Source organism: Podarcis gaigeae (assembly GCF_964106915.1).
Source record: "Podarcis gaigeae genome assembly, chromosome: 10".
NCBI classification, from domain to species: Eukaryota; Metazoa; Chordata; class Lepidosauria; order Squamata; family Lacertidae; genus Podarcis; species Podarcis gaigeae.
This window is the reverse complement of record NC_139686.1, coordinates 69,973,244-69,993,061: the sequence shown is the minus strand read 5'-3', so window position 1 is coordinate 69,993,061 and position 19,818 is coordinate 69,973,244. Positions and strand designations below refer to the sequence as shown.

The 19,818-nt window shown below is 44.4% G+C and overlaps 1 protein-coding gene across 2 annotated transcripts in view; it reads right to left on the bottom strand.

The window, feature by feature from the left end:
• Positions 1-19,818, bottom strand: part of FBXL13 (F-box and leucine rich repeat protein 13) — a 72,376-nt gene that overhangs the window by 14,563 nt on the left and 37,995 nt on the right. For both annotated transcript variants that reach the window (XM_083701408.1, XM_083701409.1), the window contains exons 13-17: positions 12,168-12,266; positions 10,749-10,866; positions 10,407-10,569; positions 8,589-8,708; positions 1,702-1,828 (exon numbers count right to left, since the gene is read on the bottom strand). In XM_083701408.1, coding sequence (XP_083557534.1) covers positions 1,702-1,828; positions 8,589-8,708; positions 10,407-10,569; positions 10,749-10,866; positions 12,168-12,266 — 627 coding nt within the window. The remainder of the gene's footprint in view (positions 1-1,701; positions 1,829-8,588; positions 8,709-10,406; positions 10,570-10,748; positions 10,867-12,167; positions 12,267-19,818) is intronic.

Genomic DNA, 19,818 nt, shown 5'->3' with positions numbered 1-19,818 from the left:
AATTATAAACATTGTTTCTTGTTTAAGCCAACAAAGTATGCTAGAGAGTTATTAGGATGTAGGATGTATTTTTTTCCAAAACTTATTTTTAGATGTTTATGCTCCCAGAGCCCTCAGGACGATATCTTTCTGAACTGAAGCAGGCTTGCCACTAGAAAGATCAAACATCCTTACATCCATTTTAATGAAAAACGTAAGGCACAAGAATGTTAGAATAGAGCTTACATGACCTTTGCACGACAGGTATAAAAAGACACCCTAAATGCAATACAGCTTTCCATCTTCCACAAGGGAAAGAGAAAACTAACAGAAATGGCTGAATTTACATTTTAAAAGTAAAACAGACTTGTTCTAAAAACACAGAAAATGATAGATAGATAGATAGATAGATAGATAGATAGATAGATAGATAGATGATAGATAGATGATAGAGACAGACAGACAGATAAAGTGCTTCATTGAGCTGGTTCATACATCACAATAAGGAATGGTTTATGGCTTACTATGATTGAACAGATTTGTTCTTGGCTCACTGCTCAAGGTTTGTCTGGGAAGAGACCAATCACAAGTGGTGGTTTGCACATAACACTAGAATGAATCACACCCTCCATTTATTAACTGCAACTAAATCTGTGATTGCAAAAGTGGGGGGGGGAGAAAACTTTAGATGCAAATCTTTTTGAAGCCTGGATTTTGCAAGTATGGGGCATCATGCTTATGGACAAAGTAGCCATTTCATAAAAGGGTACCAGAGCATCTAGCTACGCCCCTGGACTTACCCCTTCTATACGACATGGTGTCATTTTATCAACTTTGTTCAGACAATTGAACATGGTTTCCCATATATCCAGTTAACATATAAGGGTTTTTTCATGTAAACAGCTTGGTGTACATCAGACCCTCAGGTGGTGGGGAGGACAGTAACCAAAAATAAACTCCCCTCTGAATGCAAATAGCAATTTCGAAAGGGAGGGTGTTTCACAGGAGAAGGAGAAAACACCTACCTCCTACAGTCCCAATCCTACTCAGGACACCTCATGACTGTAATCTATATTTTAAAATATGTTCACATTGTTGCATTCATACAATTAACATCACATCTAGTTTAGCCATTGACTGTACTTCCTTGTCGCCATATGCTGCTATCTGTACTTTCAATAGTTTCTCGAACATTTATAAGCTTTAAAATGGCTGTATTAAGCCTCTGGGGTAACAGATATCAATATTTCAATACTGTAAGTCATGAACTAGTCTTAGTTCCATGATCTTCCACGCCTTGCACTTCCAAGAGACTCTGTTTTGCTACTGCTGTGTATACTTGGTCTCAAACCTTTATAAGTCAACAGTGAACATGTAAGAAAGATTGGTTGTGTTAACTGAAGAACCTTAGCATGAACACTATTAGATTAATAAAAAACAATTTTTCCAGTTATCTCATGTTTCAATAACCCAACCCACAAACTTTAAAGTTTATACTATTTAGCTCATATCTTGCTGCAATGCCTTATTTTTGAATGCTGTTCTATTTCTTGTTCCTTCCAATGTGCTACAGTGACCAAAAGGCAAAGAGGATGTTAAGAATTAAGAAAAGAAATTGAGAATAATACAGAAAATATCACTGTGACTCACAGAAAGTGCTGGCACAGCAATACTAAGAGCATACAGGAACACATTGCCATGCCTTTGTGCTTTCATTTTTACCTGGTCTGTGACATTAATTCCAGAAATATTAAGATATGCAAGCGAGGAGATCTGTGCTAAAGCATCAATTCCAGCATCAGTCACAGATTGACAATAACGCAGATTCAGATAAATCAGATTGTGGCACCTTAAAAAACAATAGATCTTGTTATTTCTTTTCTTATTATGCCATACCTGTGCAACTTTTGGCTTAGGTTTTCAGAGGACACTTCAAAAATTACAATAAAAATGTTCATTTACCTGCTCACAAAACAGGATACCCTAAGATACTATCTAAGACCATGCTATAAATATTGTTTTAAATTAGTTATTGGGCACTTCAGTGTTAAGCTGTATTGTAGCCTGCCTCACTATTCCTGTTCAGTATTTTAAAAACACGTAAAATGTTTTTTTCAAGCTTTTCTCATTTCCTCTTTTGACAGTTTTGTTCATTCTCAGCTTCAGAATAAAATATGGAACATTCGCATGAGCAAATTAGCCAGAGGAGACCAATAAGTAGATCCTTTTTCAATAAATGGAAACTGTCGTTATTATTAGGTACTAGAACACAGACACTGATTGTAAAAAAGCAACTTCAGGTATGCTTGGGACTTGCATATACCCAGTGGAATTTTTCCCTTTTCCCTTTGAGTAACAACCCCCACTCCCACCCCACCTGCCCTTTCAACAGTTTTGAGACTTTCTCAGAGTTTCAAAAGTAGTTTGCCATGTATACTCAAAGAACATAAGCCCAAAGCCTATTTGATACATAGAACTTATATGGCCTTTTGGATCCCCAAAACAAAACTGCTGTGTTTTGATTATCTGATAATTATAACGAAAAACAAATAATGCATAAATATAGGTACACACACACACAGCCATATAAAAACCAGCAATAAATAAAATTATCTACAGGTATTAGGGAAGAAAAATAATTTTCTAAACACTCGCAGAATATCAGAAATTTTGAACACTGAATCCTATGAATCATTTTTAATTTGTCAGTTTTGCAAAAAGTGACAAAACAGAAAAAAAATAGCTGAGACATTAATGGGTGTTATGGGATAAGGGGGGCTACTCGTGCATAAGCATTTAAGCCCTCCAGGCTCTGCAAATCAGTTTCTAAACTCTCCCAGTCCGAGGAGCCATGGGTGCGTGGCTACCTCAATCGCTGGCAGAATCCGTCAGTGGGTTCCTTAACGGGAACTCTCCGTCTGGATTCTCTGCGTGACAGTTTCCTGCGCGGAGTAGGCGTCCCCAGCGGAGGTCCTGAGCCCTCCCCGCTGTTCTCACTGGAAGCATCTTGGAGCCATCCCTCCGCCTGAGTTTCTGCAGGAACTCTCCCCCTCCCCCTGCTGGTTCCTTCCTCAGCATCTGAGGGTCTCTTAGCCTCCTTGAGCCCTTCCACCACCTGACTCTCTGATGGCAGTTCCCTGACATCCACTCCCCTCCAGGACCCCCCTCACCCCCCGTTTCCCCCTCCTCTCTGGTTGGTGAGGTTGGGAACCCCCGGAAAGAATCCTCCTCATCTTCGGATGACTCGAAAACCGCTCTCCATCTACTACTGTCCCTTCTGCCCGAATACTCTTCCACATCTGATTCTTCTTCCTCTTCCTGTCCTGATTCTGGGAACCCCTCAAACTCCTCTTCCTCGTCAGTGGTTCCGAAGTGTTTCTCCCAGAACCTAGCCAAAGGCTGAGGCTTCCTTGGGAACCGGCGATGAAACGTTTCTACTAATACCTCATCGTTGACCGTTTCTGCCGGTACCCAGGTATTTTCAGACTCCGGTTCCCCTTCCCATTCTACTAAGTACTCCACCTGTTTACCCTTCCACCGAGAGTCGAGTATTTCTGCTACATGACTGCTGCGTTCCCTCTCTTCCACATGCGGTGCCGCGGGAACCTCACTTTCCCGTCCCAAAATTTCCCGCCCCTCCCGGTATGGTGACAGTAATGACCTATGGAATACTGGATGCAGTTTCATGTTGTCGGGCAGCCTGAGCTTAAAGGCTACCGGATTGACCTGCTGTATAACCTCAAAAGGTCCCAGTCGTTTCGGTCTCAATTTCTTGCAACCCCCCTTGAATGGCAACCCTTGTGTGGACAACCACACCCGGTTCCCCACCCTTATGGTCTCTCCTTCCCTTCTGCTCTTATCTGCCTGCCTCTTGTATTCTTCCTTAGCCCTATCTAAACTCAATTTCAGCTGTTGATGTATTGCTTCCATTTCTTCCACAAAATGTTCCGCTGCCGGTACGCTCCATCTTTCCCCTCCTTCCCCCGGAAAGGCCCTGGGGTGACACCCATAATTGGCCATGAATGGACTCATGCCGGTGGACACATTTTCTGCGTTATTGTAGGCGAATTCGGCCAGGGCCAATTTCTCTACCCAATCATTCTCTCTGTCATTTACATAACACCTCAGATATTGTTGCAGAATACCGTTTGCCCTTTCCGCCAGCCCATTTGTTTCTGGGTGTCTGGCGGTCGAGAAATTGACCTCTACGTGCAGTAAGCTCATGAGCTTCCTCCAGAACCTGGACGTAAATTGTTTCCCTCTGTCTGAGACCACCCTCAAGGGGGCGCCATGCAACCTAAAAATGTGTTCTACAAACAACCTGGCGGTTTCTTCCGCCGTGACCGCATGTGAGCAAGCAATAAAGTGGCACATCTTGGTTAACAGGTCCACCACTACCATTACCGCAGTTTTCCCCTTGGATTTTGGCAAATCCGTCATAAAATCTATGGACACTGCCTCCCATGGCCATTCGGGTGTGGGCAATGGTTCCAGCAACCCCGCCGGTGCCGCCCTCTCCCCCTTTGCTCACTGGCAGCGGTCGCACCCCCTTACATATTCTCGTACCTCTTCCCTCACCTTGGGCCACCAGAACTGCCTGGTAACTAACCACATGGTTTTGTGTTGCCCAAAGTGCCCCGCGGTGGGGCTGTCATGCAGTTGTTTGAGTACCCTACTCCTCAATTCCCCCTCTGGTATGTACAATGCACCCCTGTAATACAACGCCCCGTTCCTTTCTTCAAAACCCCCTGTGTTCTCCCCAGCTCTCCTGAGCTCTCTGAGCTTGTTTTGGGCGTATTCATTGCTTTCTGTCCCTTCTACCAGTTCTCTTTGCCCCACCAATGCTGCTCCACACACCCAGTGGTCCTCTGGGATGATATGCCTTTCTTCGGGCGCCCCCTCCCCCTCCATATACTCTGGCTTTCGGGATAGAGCATCCGCTCTTACGTTCTCCGGCCCCGGTACGTAGTGAATCTCAAAATGGAATTTGGAAAATTCCTGGGCCCATCGCACTTGTCTTTGGTTCAGGACCCGGGCCGTTCTCCAATATTCCAGGTTCTTGTGGTCGGTGCACACCTGGACCTTGTGTTGCGCTCCAATTAGCAGGTGCCGCCATCGTCGAAACACTTCATAAATGGCGAGCAGTTCTCTGTCGTACACGGTGTAGTTCCTTTCAGACTTATTCAACTTCCGCAAGAAGAAGGCACACGGTCTCCAGTCCGACGCATCCTTCCCCAGTTGGAGCAGGACCGCTGCTACCGCTCGATCTGATGCGTCTGTTTCCACCCTCATTGGTTTCTGTAGGTCTACGTGCAAGAGCTGTTCTTCCGAAGCGAACGCTTTCTTTAGCCGTTCAAACGCTCGCTGCGCCTCTTCCGTCCATGCGAATTTCTTCTTACTACTGAGACAATCGGTGATGGGCGCCGTCAAGTGGGCAAAGTTTTTGATGAACTTCCGATAGAAGTTTCCAAACCCCAGGAACCTCTGCACGTCCTTCCTGGTTCTGGGTGTCTTCCATTCCAGTACCGCTTGGACCTTGCTGGGATCCATGGACAATCCCTTGTCTGACAAACGGTACCCCAGGAATTCCACCTCTCTGGTATGGAACTGGCACTTCTCCAATTTTACCCACAGCTGGTTTGCTTGCAGCCTGCGTAGGACATCCCGGACATCTCGGACATGCTGCTCCTCGTCCTCTGAGTAGACCAACACGTCATCTAAGAAGGCCACACAGTTCTTATAGAGCAAAGGTCCCAGGACGTGATGCATGAAGGATTGGAAACAGGCTGAGCCCCCCTGTAGTCCGAAGGGCATAACGAGATACTCAAAGGCCCCCAAGGGGGTGAACCTGGTGGTCTTCCATTCATCCCCCTTCCTCATTCGTATCAGGTTATACGCTCCCCTCAGGTCCAGCTTGGTAAAAATCTTTCCCTTCCTCACCCTGGTCAGGATGTCGTCAATCCTGGGCATGCGAAAGGCCACTGGTTCTGACACCGAATTGACGGCCCGGAAGTCCACGACCAACCTGGGTTTACTAGAGTCTTTTTTGTCCACAAAAAACACTGGGCTGCCCCCCACCGCTCTTGACTCCCTGATGAACCCTCTTTTCAGGTTCTTGTCTATGAACTCCCTTAACTCCTGCATCTCCCTGTCCGACATGGCGTAGTTTGCCCACTGGTAGCTGGGCTCCCGGGAGTAAGTTAATTTGACAGTCAAAGGGTCTATGTGGGGGCAGTCTATCTGCTTCCTTCTCGCTAAAGACTTCGCTCAGGTCTGTGTATTGTCGTGGTATTTCACCCTCCTTCCCCATCGCCGTCCCGGCAAGGCTTGCCCTAGCCAGCCCCTGAAGTTCTCTTCCCTTGCAGTGCTCTAAGCAGTGAGCGGACCCAAAAGAGACTGTTCGCTGGTGCCATCCCACTAGCGGATCATGTAATGCCAGCCAGCTCATTCCCAATATGATGGGAGGCCCTGCCAGGGTGGCTACATGAAAAGCAATGACTTCCGTGTGCCTCGCCACCCTCATTGTCATGGGAACCGTCTGTTGGGTTACTTCTCCCCCAGGAGTTCCCTCCCATCAATCGTGGTCACCTGCAAGGAACTACCTAAGGGCAGCGTCTGTATCTGGTGCTCTGACGCAAACTCCTTACTCATAAAATTGCAGGAGCTGCCTGAGTCTAGCAGGGCTTTTATCATGAGTGGATGTCCGTTGGGCAGCTCTAGCAGGACCTCTATGGCAAGGGATGCTCGGGGGGGGGGGTTCAGGCTTGGGCACATTCACTGCTCCTTGGCCTGGCTGCTGTGCCCTGTCGCTGGCAGCCAGGCGTTGGCTTTTACCTGCTCCTTAACCTCCTCCTCCTCACTCCCAACAGCCCCCACCATTCCTTGCCATCCCTTCCTTTGTGGGCAGACCCTGGCAAAATGTCCGGGCTGTAGGCAGAGGAAACATTTTTTGGCGCTCTTTCCCTCCTTCTTCCGCCCTTCGTTGACGTTTGAAGTTCCGCGCGCGCGCGCACCCCCAATCTCCATCGGTTCCACTGGCGGGGAAGGTTGCTCCGGCATCTCAGGAATGCGGAAATCATTCCAACGCTCTCCTCTCCCTTCCCGCTTCTCCAGCGCCCTCGCCTCCTGGCGCGCTCCAATCGCAAGCGCTGCCTTAGTCAGCTGATCCATGGAGTCTGGACGGGGCGCGCGGGAAAGTTCGTCTTTCACCGCTGGGGCTAGGCCTTCTTCAAATAGCATTTGAATTGGCTCCGAAGATAGGTCCCACCCCAATTTATGTATAAGCATGGTAAATTGTGTCCAATACTCCCGGACGGATTGATTTCCCTGTTTGCACGCCATTAACTGCCTGCGTACCACCCCCTGTTCAATCTGGCTGGAAAACATCAAGTCCATCGCGATAAAGAATTTCCTCAAGTCCTTTAAGGCGTCATTATTTGCTGCCATCAGGGGCCTCACCCAGTCTCTCGCCCCCCCCCTCGAGGTGACCAATCACAAAAGCCGCTCTCGATTCCTCATCGGCAAAGTCATCAAACTGCAGATTCAGGGCGTACTGCATCTCTGTTTTAAAGGATTGGTAATTCCGTGGGTCACCCCCAAATTTCTGTACCAACCCCGGTACCTTCCTTGCGATGGGGGTGGGTGGGTTTTCCCTGCGCATCCTGAGCTCTCCTTTCCTTGAGCCGCGCCGTGAGCAGTGCCAGCTGGTGTTCCAAAGCCCTGTTTCTCTCCTCCAGAGTAGGACCCGCTCCAGCTCCTCCTCCTGCTCCTCCGGCTCCGTCCGGGTTGCTCATGATGCCTCTCCTTCGCACAAGTAGCGTCAAAGACTGACGGATTGCTGTTATGGGATAAGGGGGGCTACTCGTGCGTAAGCGTTTAAGCCCCCCAGGCTCTGCAAATCAGTTTCTAAACTCTCCCAGTCCGCGGAGCCATGGGTGCATGGCTACCTCAATCGCTGGCAGAATCCGTCAGTGGGCACTTCCGGAATTTACGCCAACATAAGAGTTCCTTAACGGGAACTCTCCGTCTGGATTCTCTGCGTGACAGTTTCCTGCGCGGAGTAGGCGTCCCCAGCGGAGGTCCTGAGCCCTCCCCGCTGTTCTCACTGGAAGCATCTTGGAGCCATCCCTCCGCCTGAGTTTCTGCAGGAACTCTCCCTCTCCCCCTGCTGGTTCCTTCCTCAGCATCTGAGGAAGCCTCCTTGAGCCCTTCCACCACCTGACTCTCCGATGGCAGTTCCCTGACAATGGGTGTGTGATTCACGGTTAAATTATTTATAGTCCTGTGCTTGTCTATTCAGAAGTCTATTCGCTGAGTTCAATGGGGCTTATTCACAGGTGATTATTGGATTCCAACCTAAATTCTATGAACAGTTCTTAAGAAGCTCCATTGAAATGACTCCTAAAACATTACAACTGAGCTGTGAATTCCATTGATTTCAACAGGGCTTAGTCACAACAACTCACTTTGCTGTATGTACTATGCACAACATCTTTTCCTAAGCTAGATATCAGAAACAAGATTGATTTTAACAAGAATTTTGAAGCAACATTCCTGAAACGTATCTGTTATGTTTCACCAAACAAATAATATATATGGCATTATGGTACCTGTGGGCTATTTTTGTGATAGCACTGTCAGTGATATAGGAACAATTGGCCAAGCTGAGTTCTCGTATATTTGAGCCTGAAGCACCATCAGTAAATGCTTTTAGTCCTCCATCACTGACTCTAAAACAAATAGAAAATAAGTTATCTGATATATGTCACAATTCTATTAATGCCCTAAAAACTAGCATCTGAATGCAATATCATCTATAACTAAACTATACAGCAGTCAATATTTGTCTGCAACTATTACAAAAGTGGGTACTACAATGCTAGTTTTTTCAGAACTACAAGCTAAACAATGAGATTTTTGAAACCTGTTTCCATCTGGTAGCTAAATGGCAATGTTCTCCGAGAAGGAAGTCTCATTAAAATGAATTGGACTTACTTCCAAAACTTGACTCTCACCAGGAATGCCAACTTGGCTCCATGACCATGGGTGCCTGGGGCAATGGGTGCCATGCAGCATGCATGGCCCTGGCACCGAAAGTTGTGGGTACTCAGGCACCCAGGCTCTGGGGAGTTGACACCTACTACTCTCACTGTGGGTAAGAGTCAATATAGTGTGAGCAGTAATCCATTCATTCAACAGGACTTCCATTTCCTCCCCACTGCCTCCCGCAGTCCCTCAACTCCATATGGTCAGAAGCACATAGGAGACTGAAAGAGAGAAGAGAATCCCAAAATCCCACTACACAAGTAGATTTCTATTGCAAACACAAGGATGGTATGTATGGAATAAGGTAAAGGTAAAGGGACCCCTGGCCATTAGGTCCAGTCGTGGCCGACTCCGGGGTTGCGGCGCTCATCTTGCTTTATTGGCCGAGGGAGCCGGCGTACAGCTTCCAGGTCATGTGGCCAGCATGACTAAGCCGCTTGTAGTGAACCAGAGCAGCGCATGGAAATGCTATTTACCTTCCCACCGGAGTGGTACCTATTTATCCAATTGCACTTTGATGTGCTTTTGAACTGCTAGGTTGGCAGGAGCAGGGACCGAGCAACGGGAGCTCACCCCGTCGCGGGAATTCGAACCGCCGACCTTCTGATCGGCAAGTCCTAGGCTCTGTGGTTTAACCCACAGCACCACCCGTGTCCCATGTATGGAATGTCACCCACTAAATTGAAATAATTTACTGAACAGTAGTCCACTAACTTCAGTAGGACTACACAAAAATAAGTGGTTCTTGTTGTATCACTCAAATGAGTAGCTTTATGATGCTTTTACTAGAGTGGCCCTGTAATGCATTTAACTGGTAGACACTTGCCCACCCCACCCCCAGTCTTGTTGTCTCTGCCATGTCCTCTGTTGCAGTCTACATTTTATCACTGTTGCTGCACTACATCTGGGGAAGGAAGCTGTTGATGTCCTGTTCTACAAATGTAATGTGCTGGTTGGTCTAGCACAGGGGTAGGCAACCTAAGGCCCGTGGGCCACAAGCGGCCCATGGGGGTCGTTTAACTGACCCACGAGCCGCCCCCAAACTGAGCCACCCACTCGGTGAGTCCCCGCATGCTGCGCTAAACCGGCGCAGTGTGGAGCGGGGACTCGCTTTTGTGGTGCCGGAAATCGTGTCTGCGCAGACGCCGGAAATCGCGGGCGCAATCCAGCCCACGGAGGGATCTCTGCTGGAGTGAACTGGTCCAGGCGAGGTAAACCTTGCCAACCCCTGGTCTAGCATATTGTGGTGTTACAGTGGGGCACAGACCTTTTCTCTGTTCTGTGTGCTTATTTGCAGGCATGGAGGCTAACACATTTTTTTGGTAATTTGCAATTTTGTTAAAATGAATAACCCACACAGTCATTTGAATGTAACGGAATACCTTATGCAATCTGATAATTTCAGTACAACAATATCAGGCAGCGGTGCAATCATCTTGAGACTCAAATCTGTTATCTTCTGGCAGTCAGACACACAAAGGTGTTTCATATGAGGCCAGGATTTGCTTATGAGTTTGAAAGTTAGGTCAGTAATCTGATTACTCCCTATTGAAATCACAAAACAACAATTAGGTTACATTTGGCCTGAAGTCAATAGCTTTTTCAGTCACAAAAAGCATGTCTACTTATGCACACGTCTATTTATGTCAAAGAGCCAACACCATGGTAAAAAGGTAGCACATACAACTATTTTGCAGGAACTATTATACTATGTCATCACTAACCTTGTATTTTCATCTTGACAAGTTTACATTTAGCAAGTGCTTTAAAAGCTGCATCAGAAACATGTGGGGATTCATTAAATTCAACAGACACAATCTGATGGCATTTTTCAGCTAAAGCCTTTAAGAGAAAATACACAGGTTTCAAATGCATTGTATTTTATGTGGAAAATATACATTTTATAATAACAAATGCTGGAGTTTCTATCCTCTCATATCCAACTGAATACTAATAACTGAAGAAGTAAAAATGGCACATCAATTCTGATATTGCTCTTAGTAGCTACTGTTGGTCTACTGAAGCAAAATCGAAACATCTCTCTGCATAAAGTTAAATGTTTGATAAAAATGACACACCCATTAGATTTTTTTTGGTTTTTATATTGTATTACTGGGTGCTTAACAATCTGATTCAAATTGGATTGTAGGTAAATTCATCTGAGCTCATCTTCTGATTAAATATGTACAGTACAGTAATGGGTTATCAGCTGCTATGGATTACTGGTGGATTGGACTCATACAATATACCATAATCTCATATCATTCAGTTGTCAAATATCTTGCTATCCAAGATAGCTGGGAGAGATGCCTTGGACTCCAGTGCTGCACTGGTGCAGGGAATAAGCCCTTCTTGAGATGACTATGCTGTAAGATCTGGACTCCCGCCATCTAAATTCAGGTGTAAATATGTGAATAAAACATATCTCTTAAAGCTACGACAGCCTCCACTGTGTCTTCATTGCTCCAAAGGAGCACAGACCTTGGTTGAGGGCAAAGACCCCTTTGGTTAGGATTGAGGGGGCCTGTAACAATACAGAAATCCCCTGTGTAAAATGAACATAGAGATAGAAATCTTTATCTGTTTATTTCATGAAAGGCTCCCCCCAAAAATGGAAGCAGTGCAGTCATCCTATGTAAAGGGGAGCACTTTTTTACATCTCCTTCCCAGCCAGATGAAGTAGGGGTGGAACAGTGATTTCAAAGAGTAAACTCAAGGTATCTACTGCCTGGCAAAAAAAGGTGATGGGGAATGGGAATTTTCCTTTCTTTCAGCAGGAAAATTAGACTGTATCGCCTGTACTACATAGCACACAGCATTCTAGTGGAGGGAAGAGGAACCTGATCCTCAGATGCTTCATTCTTTTCCAGGTGGTAGATGCAGAGTCCCGATATAATATGACACTTGTGGGACTGCTCAGTTGTGGGGCCATCCCAACAGAAGAACACTGTTACTTCACCAGTAAAAAGCCATTGTGGCTTCTATTGTTTTTTAATCTGACTGGGAACAAAACTAAGATAGAGCTAAGCTAACTTCTAGAATAGTTTTCTTTAGTTTTGCTGTAAAATGCCATATTTTTCATGTCTGGAAATTAACAGAATATATGTTTACAGAACAAATATATGACTGTTTCAGTTTCTTACCTGAATACATCTGTCTGATAGAGTGGGCATTTCATTAATGATCAAGTGTTTGATACCACTGCAGCTGTCAGCAATATTCCTGAAGCCTTCCACTGTGAGCTGATTTTTAAAAACATTTTTAATAGAAAACATGAACTGTAAGCCAGTATTGAAAATCATTATTAACACCTATATTATGAGAAAATTATTATACATTATTTTCAAGCTAGTAAAGGAAAACTACAAAATATATTATCTGGAACAAAAGAAGATTTGTTTCACGAGAATCTATAAGAAAACAGTCTGTCTGAAAATGTCGGATTCCAGATTCACAGCATTTCCCAGCTTCATAAATACTGGGTATGTGTGTACATGTCAAACGTGTTTTTCCATTTAAATATTAATTTTGGAAAGTTAATCCTATACACAGCAATGCCTTTATGAATCCATGCTATTTCTGGTTAAGAAGCCTAGGAAAATTAATAAAAATTTAAAGTTCAAGTGAAGCCTATGTTAAATAAATAGGTGCTATAGAGAATGCCCTTCTATGTTCTTCCCACTAAAGGCTCGTTCAGCTATAACACAAAATTATAGTTTGGAGCTAAATGAGTGGACCTTGGGCTTGCATGATCCCCTCCTCCCCAAACTCTCCCTGCCTTCCAATATCATGGGCAAGACATCGTCTGTTGCTACATGGGGAATCAGTAGCCCTTAGATGTTGCTGGAATACAACTCCCATCACCCATTGGCAATGCTGACTGGGGCTGATGTGACTGGAGTCCAATAACAAATGGAAAGCCATGGAAAGCTGTGAAGGTGTTGGAGCAGTGTTTAGAGGCAGAGAAGGGCTGGAAGGGGGCTAATCAACTGAGGCTGAGACCTGATAATCTGTAAGTGCTGTGAATGGGTGGTTCCCATACCCAGAAATTAGGTGTATGACATGTCCTGGGAGGGGTTGCACTCCTTCGGAAGGAACAGATTTGTAGTCTGGAAGGACTCTTGGATTCTGACTTATCCCTGGAGTGGCTTCTGTGGTTAAGAGCGTTTATGCTCAGCTAAGGCTGACGCAGGTGGCGCTGTGGGTTAAAGCCTCAGCGCCTAGGACTTGCCGATCGAAAGGTCGGCGGTTCGAATCCCTGCGGTGGGGTGCGCTCCCGCTGCTCGGTCCCAGCGCCTGCCAACCTAGCAGTTCGAAAGCACCTCCAGGTGCAAGTAGATAAATAGGGACCGCTTACCAGCGGGAAGGTAAACGGCGTTTCCGTGTGCGGCTCTGGCTCGCCAGAGCAGCGATGTCACGCTGGCCACGTGACCCGGAAGTGTCTCCAGACAGCGCTGGCCCCTGGCCTCTTGAGTGAGATGGGCGCACAACCCCAGAGTCTGTCAAGACTGGCCCGTACGGGCAGGGGTACCTTTACCTTTACCTTTAAGGCTGATTTGCCAGCTTTGACTGTTCCTAGATCAGTATGGCCTGGCCTCAGTTGTCCATGCACTGCTGCCCTCCCATCTGGACTACTGTAATGTGCTGTGTGTGAAGCAGCTCTTGAAGAGCACCAGAGAGCAATTAGTGCAGCATGCAGCAGCTACTAGGGCTAGTAAGTAAGTAGTGCAGCTGATAGGACCACTTGTCCTGAAAGCACTGCATTGGCTGCCAGTGAGCTACCAGGCCAAATTGCTCTTAATACTAGCATATAACTCTTTTAAAACTGTTTTTAGAATGTTTTATAACTGTTTTAAGATTAATATGATAAGTATGTTTGCTGCCCTGGGTTTCTTTGGAAGGAAGGGTAGGATGTAAATGACTAAAAAAAGGATATAATAATATGAATATTCAGTGGGACTTACTCACCGGTAAGCGTGCTTAGAAATGTAACTTTAGTATCACTGCAGCTGAGAAATAGATCACTTTCCTCCCAGCACCAATTTTTTAATTCAATTATTCTAGATCGGGCAGCACCAATACAATTCTTCCAAGTTTTTGAAGGTCTATAAGTCAACTTCATATATAACAACTGATAGACATAGGTGACTAGGAAGTCACTGCCAGTGAGCGAATGAAATTCCATGCTGGCAAGTGAGTAGGGCAGGTAGATAAGTAACAGGTGGGACTTTTTTCTCCTCTGCCAGCTCACTTGGCTTCTGAATTGGTCATGGAGAAGAATAAGCCCTTCTTCTGCAACCAACATGGAAACTAAGTAAGCATGTGGAGACGGAATGGGGTGGCCTGATACCTTCAATCAGCTTGGAAGAAGATGTTGTTGCTGCTGTTGTATTTCCATGCAGGCCACAAAGGAGGAGGGGAAGTGCCTTCTCTCCTTTGCTGCCTGAATGGACATTCAGGACACTAGCCTCTTAGCCAGCTACTAACATCTGTGGGCTTATTTACAATGCCAACATGAACACTAAAATAAGTATGCAAGGACTCCAAATTTTAAAAACAGCTTGGAAAGAAGAGTAAGCTAATGCCATAAGTAGAAGCTTACTTGAAAGTAGCCAGTAACACTGAATTTTAGAATTTATTTTAGACATGGGAGGAAGAAGTAAATTTAGAATGACAAATGTGGGGGACAGGCTAGAGAAAACACAAAAATATAAACTTATTTCAGGCACAAACTCCACAGTTCTTATTTTCAAATGACATATAGCAAATAAATATGTGATACCCATCGTTTTAACTTCTGCCTCTCTGCTTCCCCACCAATTGCTCAAGAATATCTATAGTATGCCCACAAAGATGCCTACATATCCAGCTTAAAAGGCTTCCATATAGCTTTGCTCTACTGTACTGAATTCACACTGCATACAAAATATCTTAGTTGCATGCATTTCTAATTTATGGACTATTAACAATAGCTAGTTTGCTTCCATAAATAACTTGCCTTAGGTAACACATTCTTTCTTGGTTCTGTTTTCTCTGGGCTGCCTGAATGATGCAAATCTAGTGGAATGTAAGCACCACTGCCAAATTGCAAATTTATTAAATAAAGATAACAGATAATCTTTCACATGGTATAAGAACTGGGTGCCAGCTTTTGTGCCATTTTCTATCTTGGCATAGAAAACAGTTCACAAGAGGACAGAAGGTCATGTTGAACAGTTCCCAGGGGGCGAATGCTCCTTGAGAAAGTACATTCAGATGTTATTAATTTAAACACAGCATTCCTAATTCATGCTGTGAAAAGATAACTAATCACTATAGGAAATGTATGAAGAACTGCAACAAGCTCCTCAAAATATCAGTTTCTGGACTTTTCCTGAAATGTAAGCTTAGAAACTCTTGGGGACTGGGAAAATCTGGAGCCATGTTTCCTTATCTTTCTTCCCTTTTAAATTGAAACTATTTCCAAGAAGTTGGCAAGAAACTAGTTGAAAATCTGATTATTGTTTTCTGATAAATTGTAATTATTACATTTTTTTCCTCTCACACACAAAAAGACCACTGTTCTAATTGGGAGATACTGGGAGTATTAACAATTTATTTTTTTCATGGCTGGAACTTCCCAATCCCAACCTATTTTATTGTTTTAGAAGGCACGTTTGACTTGATATTTACTGGTAACAACCATCCTTTAATTCATATTCATATTCTTTGAGAGTTGGCAATACACTGTATTGTAGCTGCTTTGGAACAAACAAAATCAATATAATTGTCACTTTCAATATTTGCTTTTTCAACAACTGTTCCCTGTACTATTTCATGAAGTACTTCTGAAACTCCACAGTATTCTAAAATCAGTTTGCTTTGTAGTATATGTGGGGTTGTGGTGGTAGTGGAAAAAACTCAAGTCCAAATCCCCTCTGGATATGTGGAACTAATTGGGCAATGTCTAGTCAGTTGGACTAAGACTGGTATCCTATCAACAGCTATTAACATATACAATGGATTTTGCTACAGAATTGTGTATATATCATGTGTGTATATCATGGGTATGCACAAATTGCAGCCCAGGTTGTACATTATAATACATCTTTTTGGCTTGAATAAAAATATTTCTGTTAAACATAAAATGGACCACATATTGGAATTATTGCCATTTAGGGCCTCCTAGCTTTGAACTAAAGCTCTGTATAGTTAAAGCTATGGTTTTCCCAGTAGTGATGTATGGAAGTGAGAGCTGGACCATGAAGAAGGCTGATCGCTGAAGAATTGATGCTTTTGAATTATGGTGCTGGAGGAGACACTTGAGAGTCCCATGGACTGCAAGAAGATCAAACCTATCCATTCTTAAGGAAATCAGCCCTGAGTGCTCACTGGAAGGACAGATCGTGAAGCTGAGGCTCCAATACTTTGGCCACCTCGTGAGAAGAGAAGACTCCCCGGAAAAGATCCTGATGTTGGGAAAGATTGAGGGCACAAGGAGAAGGGGACGACAGAGGACGAGATGGTGGGACAGTGTTCTCGAAGCTACCAGCATGAGTTTGACCAAACTGTGGGTGGCAGTGGAAGACAGGAGTGCCTGATGTGCTCTGGTCCATGAGGTCACGAAGAGTCAGACACAACTAAACAACAACAAAGCTTTGAACGCAGCTTAATTTGTAGATAAGAATAGGCAGAACACTCCATAATGTTACTCCTACTCCCCTACATAGATTTTCTAATTTTTGGATTAGTGCTGCTGGAAGAGCCATCATGCCAGCTGTTCAAATCAGTCTGGCAGATATGCCCGCAGAGGTATTGCTGTGATGACACTTTGCCTCCTACAGCCTCCAGGAAATGTGAGGTGGCCTGAACATTGCCAGCTGACTCTGTCTTGGGGGAATCCAACCCTATCTGCGAATAACAACTATATTCTGGAACATAGCACAGTATTAAGTCTCTCTCCAGGCTGCTTTGACCCTCGTTAAATCAGTAGGGTATTTTCCTCCTATGCTGGAAATAGATATATGGAAATTATAGTGTACAAAATTTTAGAAACTTATCAGCTGGGTTTTCAACTAGGCTGGAAACAATTTGCTTCCGTGATTACACTACGCCTAGTATTAGCAGCATCTCTCAGTTGCCCACAATTGTAGACTTGCTGGAGCTTTCTGTGGTTTGGCAGTAGAGCTGGGCAAACTAAAGGAGCTCCTGGCCTTCAGTGGTGCTTTTGCATCACTGAAGGATTTTAGGTTGAGAGTAAGGAGTGCTATTCTCCGGCAAACCCCTTCAGCAGTGCCATAGTGGTGGTTTTTGCCCCAGGTGAAGCCTCCAGAGGGGTGCCATTGAAGCTCTCAGCCTATGCGTGTATGTACAAAATCCTTGTGTGCCAAACTGGCTCCAGAGAGTCACCTTAAAGGGTCAGAGGCTTGGGGAAAATCAGCCTGCTTTGAAGATTAGTTGGAAACTGGGAGGAGGAAGAGGTGAATATGAGATTGACCTGTCATAAGACTGGTCACCTCAGCTCAAAAAGAGCTGGAAAAAAAGTTCAGAAAAGGGCAGCCAAAAAGATCAAGAGGTTGGAGCAACTACTCCAAGAGGAAAGGTTGCAATGTTTGGGGCTTTTTGGTTTAGAATAAAATAATAATAAGGGGGGGCATGACATACTTATATAAGATTATGCATGGTGTGGAGGAAGTGGACTGAGAGATGCTTTTCTCCTTCTCTAATACCAGAACCTGAGGGCATCCAATGAAGTGAAATGTTGCAAGATTCAGGACAGACTAAAGAAAGTACTTGTTCACACAGCACATAGTAACTATATAATTGGTTATCTGAAGTCGTAATGACAGCTGCCAACTTGGACGGCTTTCAAGAGATTTAGACAAATTCATGGAAGACAAGAGTGTAAGTGGCTACTAGCCATGATGGCTACATTCTACCTCCAGTGTTGGGGCACTGTGCCTCTGAATGCCAGTGGCCGGGAATCACAAGTAGGGAGAGTGCTGCTGCACTCAGGTCTGCATGGGGGCAACTGCTTGGTGATTATGAGAACAGGATGATGGACTGGATGGGTCTTTGGTCTGATCCAGTACAGCTCTTACATTAAGTCACCCCTTAATAGAGTTACCCAATCTGGGTGTTTCATTGCCCTGGTGACAAGCTGGCTGGCTATTCTGCCTGCAGTCAGATGGTCAGCAACAACTGCCTGTCTCCTGACCACTTTACACCAACTTTTGGAAGTTTTCACTTCAACAAAATTGTGTTTACAATGTAAATTATTACTCTATCTCCTGGGTTTTGTGTCTCACTGCAGGTCAATAAAATTTATTAGATTATTAAGCCATTCTTCACCCTAACTCTGAAATATGCCCATATTCTTGCTAAAAATCAATACAATGAGAGAGAAAGCAATCAGTTGCAAGTACACCCAACAAAATAAATCTGGAATGTGAAGCGAAAGCAGAGCTTTTTCTGTGACAGTCCAATACTCACTGGTACGGAGTACTGGCATCTCCCCCCCCCCTTTTTTTGCTGTCCATTTTGTGCTGGCACCCACAGCAGAGGGCCTTCTCGGTAGTGGTGCCTGCCCTGTGGAACGCCTTCCCATCAGATGTCAAGGAAATAAACAACAATCTGACTTTTAGAAGACATCTGAAGGCAGGACTGTTTAGGGAAGTTTTTAATGATTGATTTTTTATTGTGTTTTTAACATCCTATTGGATGATGATGATTATTATTATTATTACATTATCAATATATGAGTAACAGTACCTCATTTTTTATCCAAAAACACACTAACTAGAAATTAAAATAAGTGGGGCACAGTTACAACATGATGTTGCATTATAATGCAAAGTTCTTCTGTCTAAGACTTCAACCAGCTAGAAACAGGAACCCTGTACTGTTGTCTGGGATTTGCAGAGGGTGGGGGAAGTTTCAGTAAGAGGAAAAGGATACCTGTTTTCTTGCCCATCTTTCTGCAACCTTCTGCCATTGTGCTATATAGTTCTAAAGGGCCCAGAGGCATGCTAGAAGACAGTGCACTTCCCTCAGCACTGGTATTACAAGCCATGCCACCTCATTCTGAACTAGTTTCAGCTTCCAGACCCAGTGTAAGGGAAGTCCCTCATGGACTACGGTAGCTAAGCGGTCCCTGTTTAAAAATCACCATAGCTGGTAAAAACTGCTTATTCTACATTCAGATTCATGTGCTAATGGTGGAATATATGACCCTTGATGACGTAAATATGCACATGATTCTCTCCCCCCCCCCCCATAAAGAGAATACCCCTATGGAGAAAAGTGGCAAGTATGAAGTAGCCTTCAAACTTCTTAAGTGAATCCAGCGATACTGATTTAAGTGATCCATGTTGTCATGGTTAAGGAAGGGAGAATGCAATTAGGATAGACAGGATGGGTCTATCCAAGGAGTGTTCAACTCAAACTTCTATAAGGGTCAATGCTTCTTAACTGATAAGAACCACATATTGATTGCATTCATACGATGTGCATTTTAATTTTAAAATTATTACACTGAAATTATTTATGAGACAAATTAAGGGCCCTTGAAACTTCACAGATGGGGTTCATAGATGTTTTTCAAGCAGGATATTTTTTTAAGCTCTTTCCTCTACCATTACCTTCCTTGCTTTGGCCTTTCACCCAGTCTGTATCTCCATTTCCTAACTTCACTCAATTAACACCCTCATTCCTGCCCATTTACATTTCACCATAGCTTCTATAACCTGGTAAGCATGTAGGTTTTCTGCCTTTTACACCTTGTTTAGATTTGTTCTGTTTGTATTTTGCTGATTT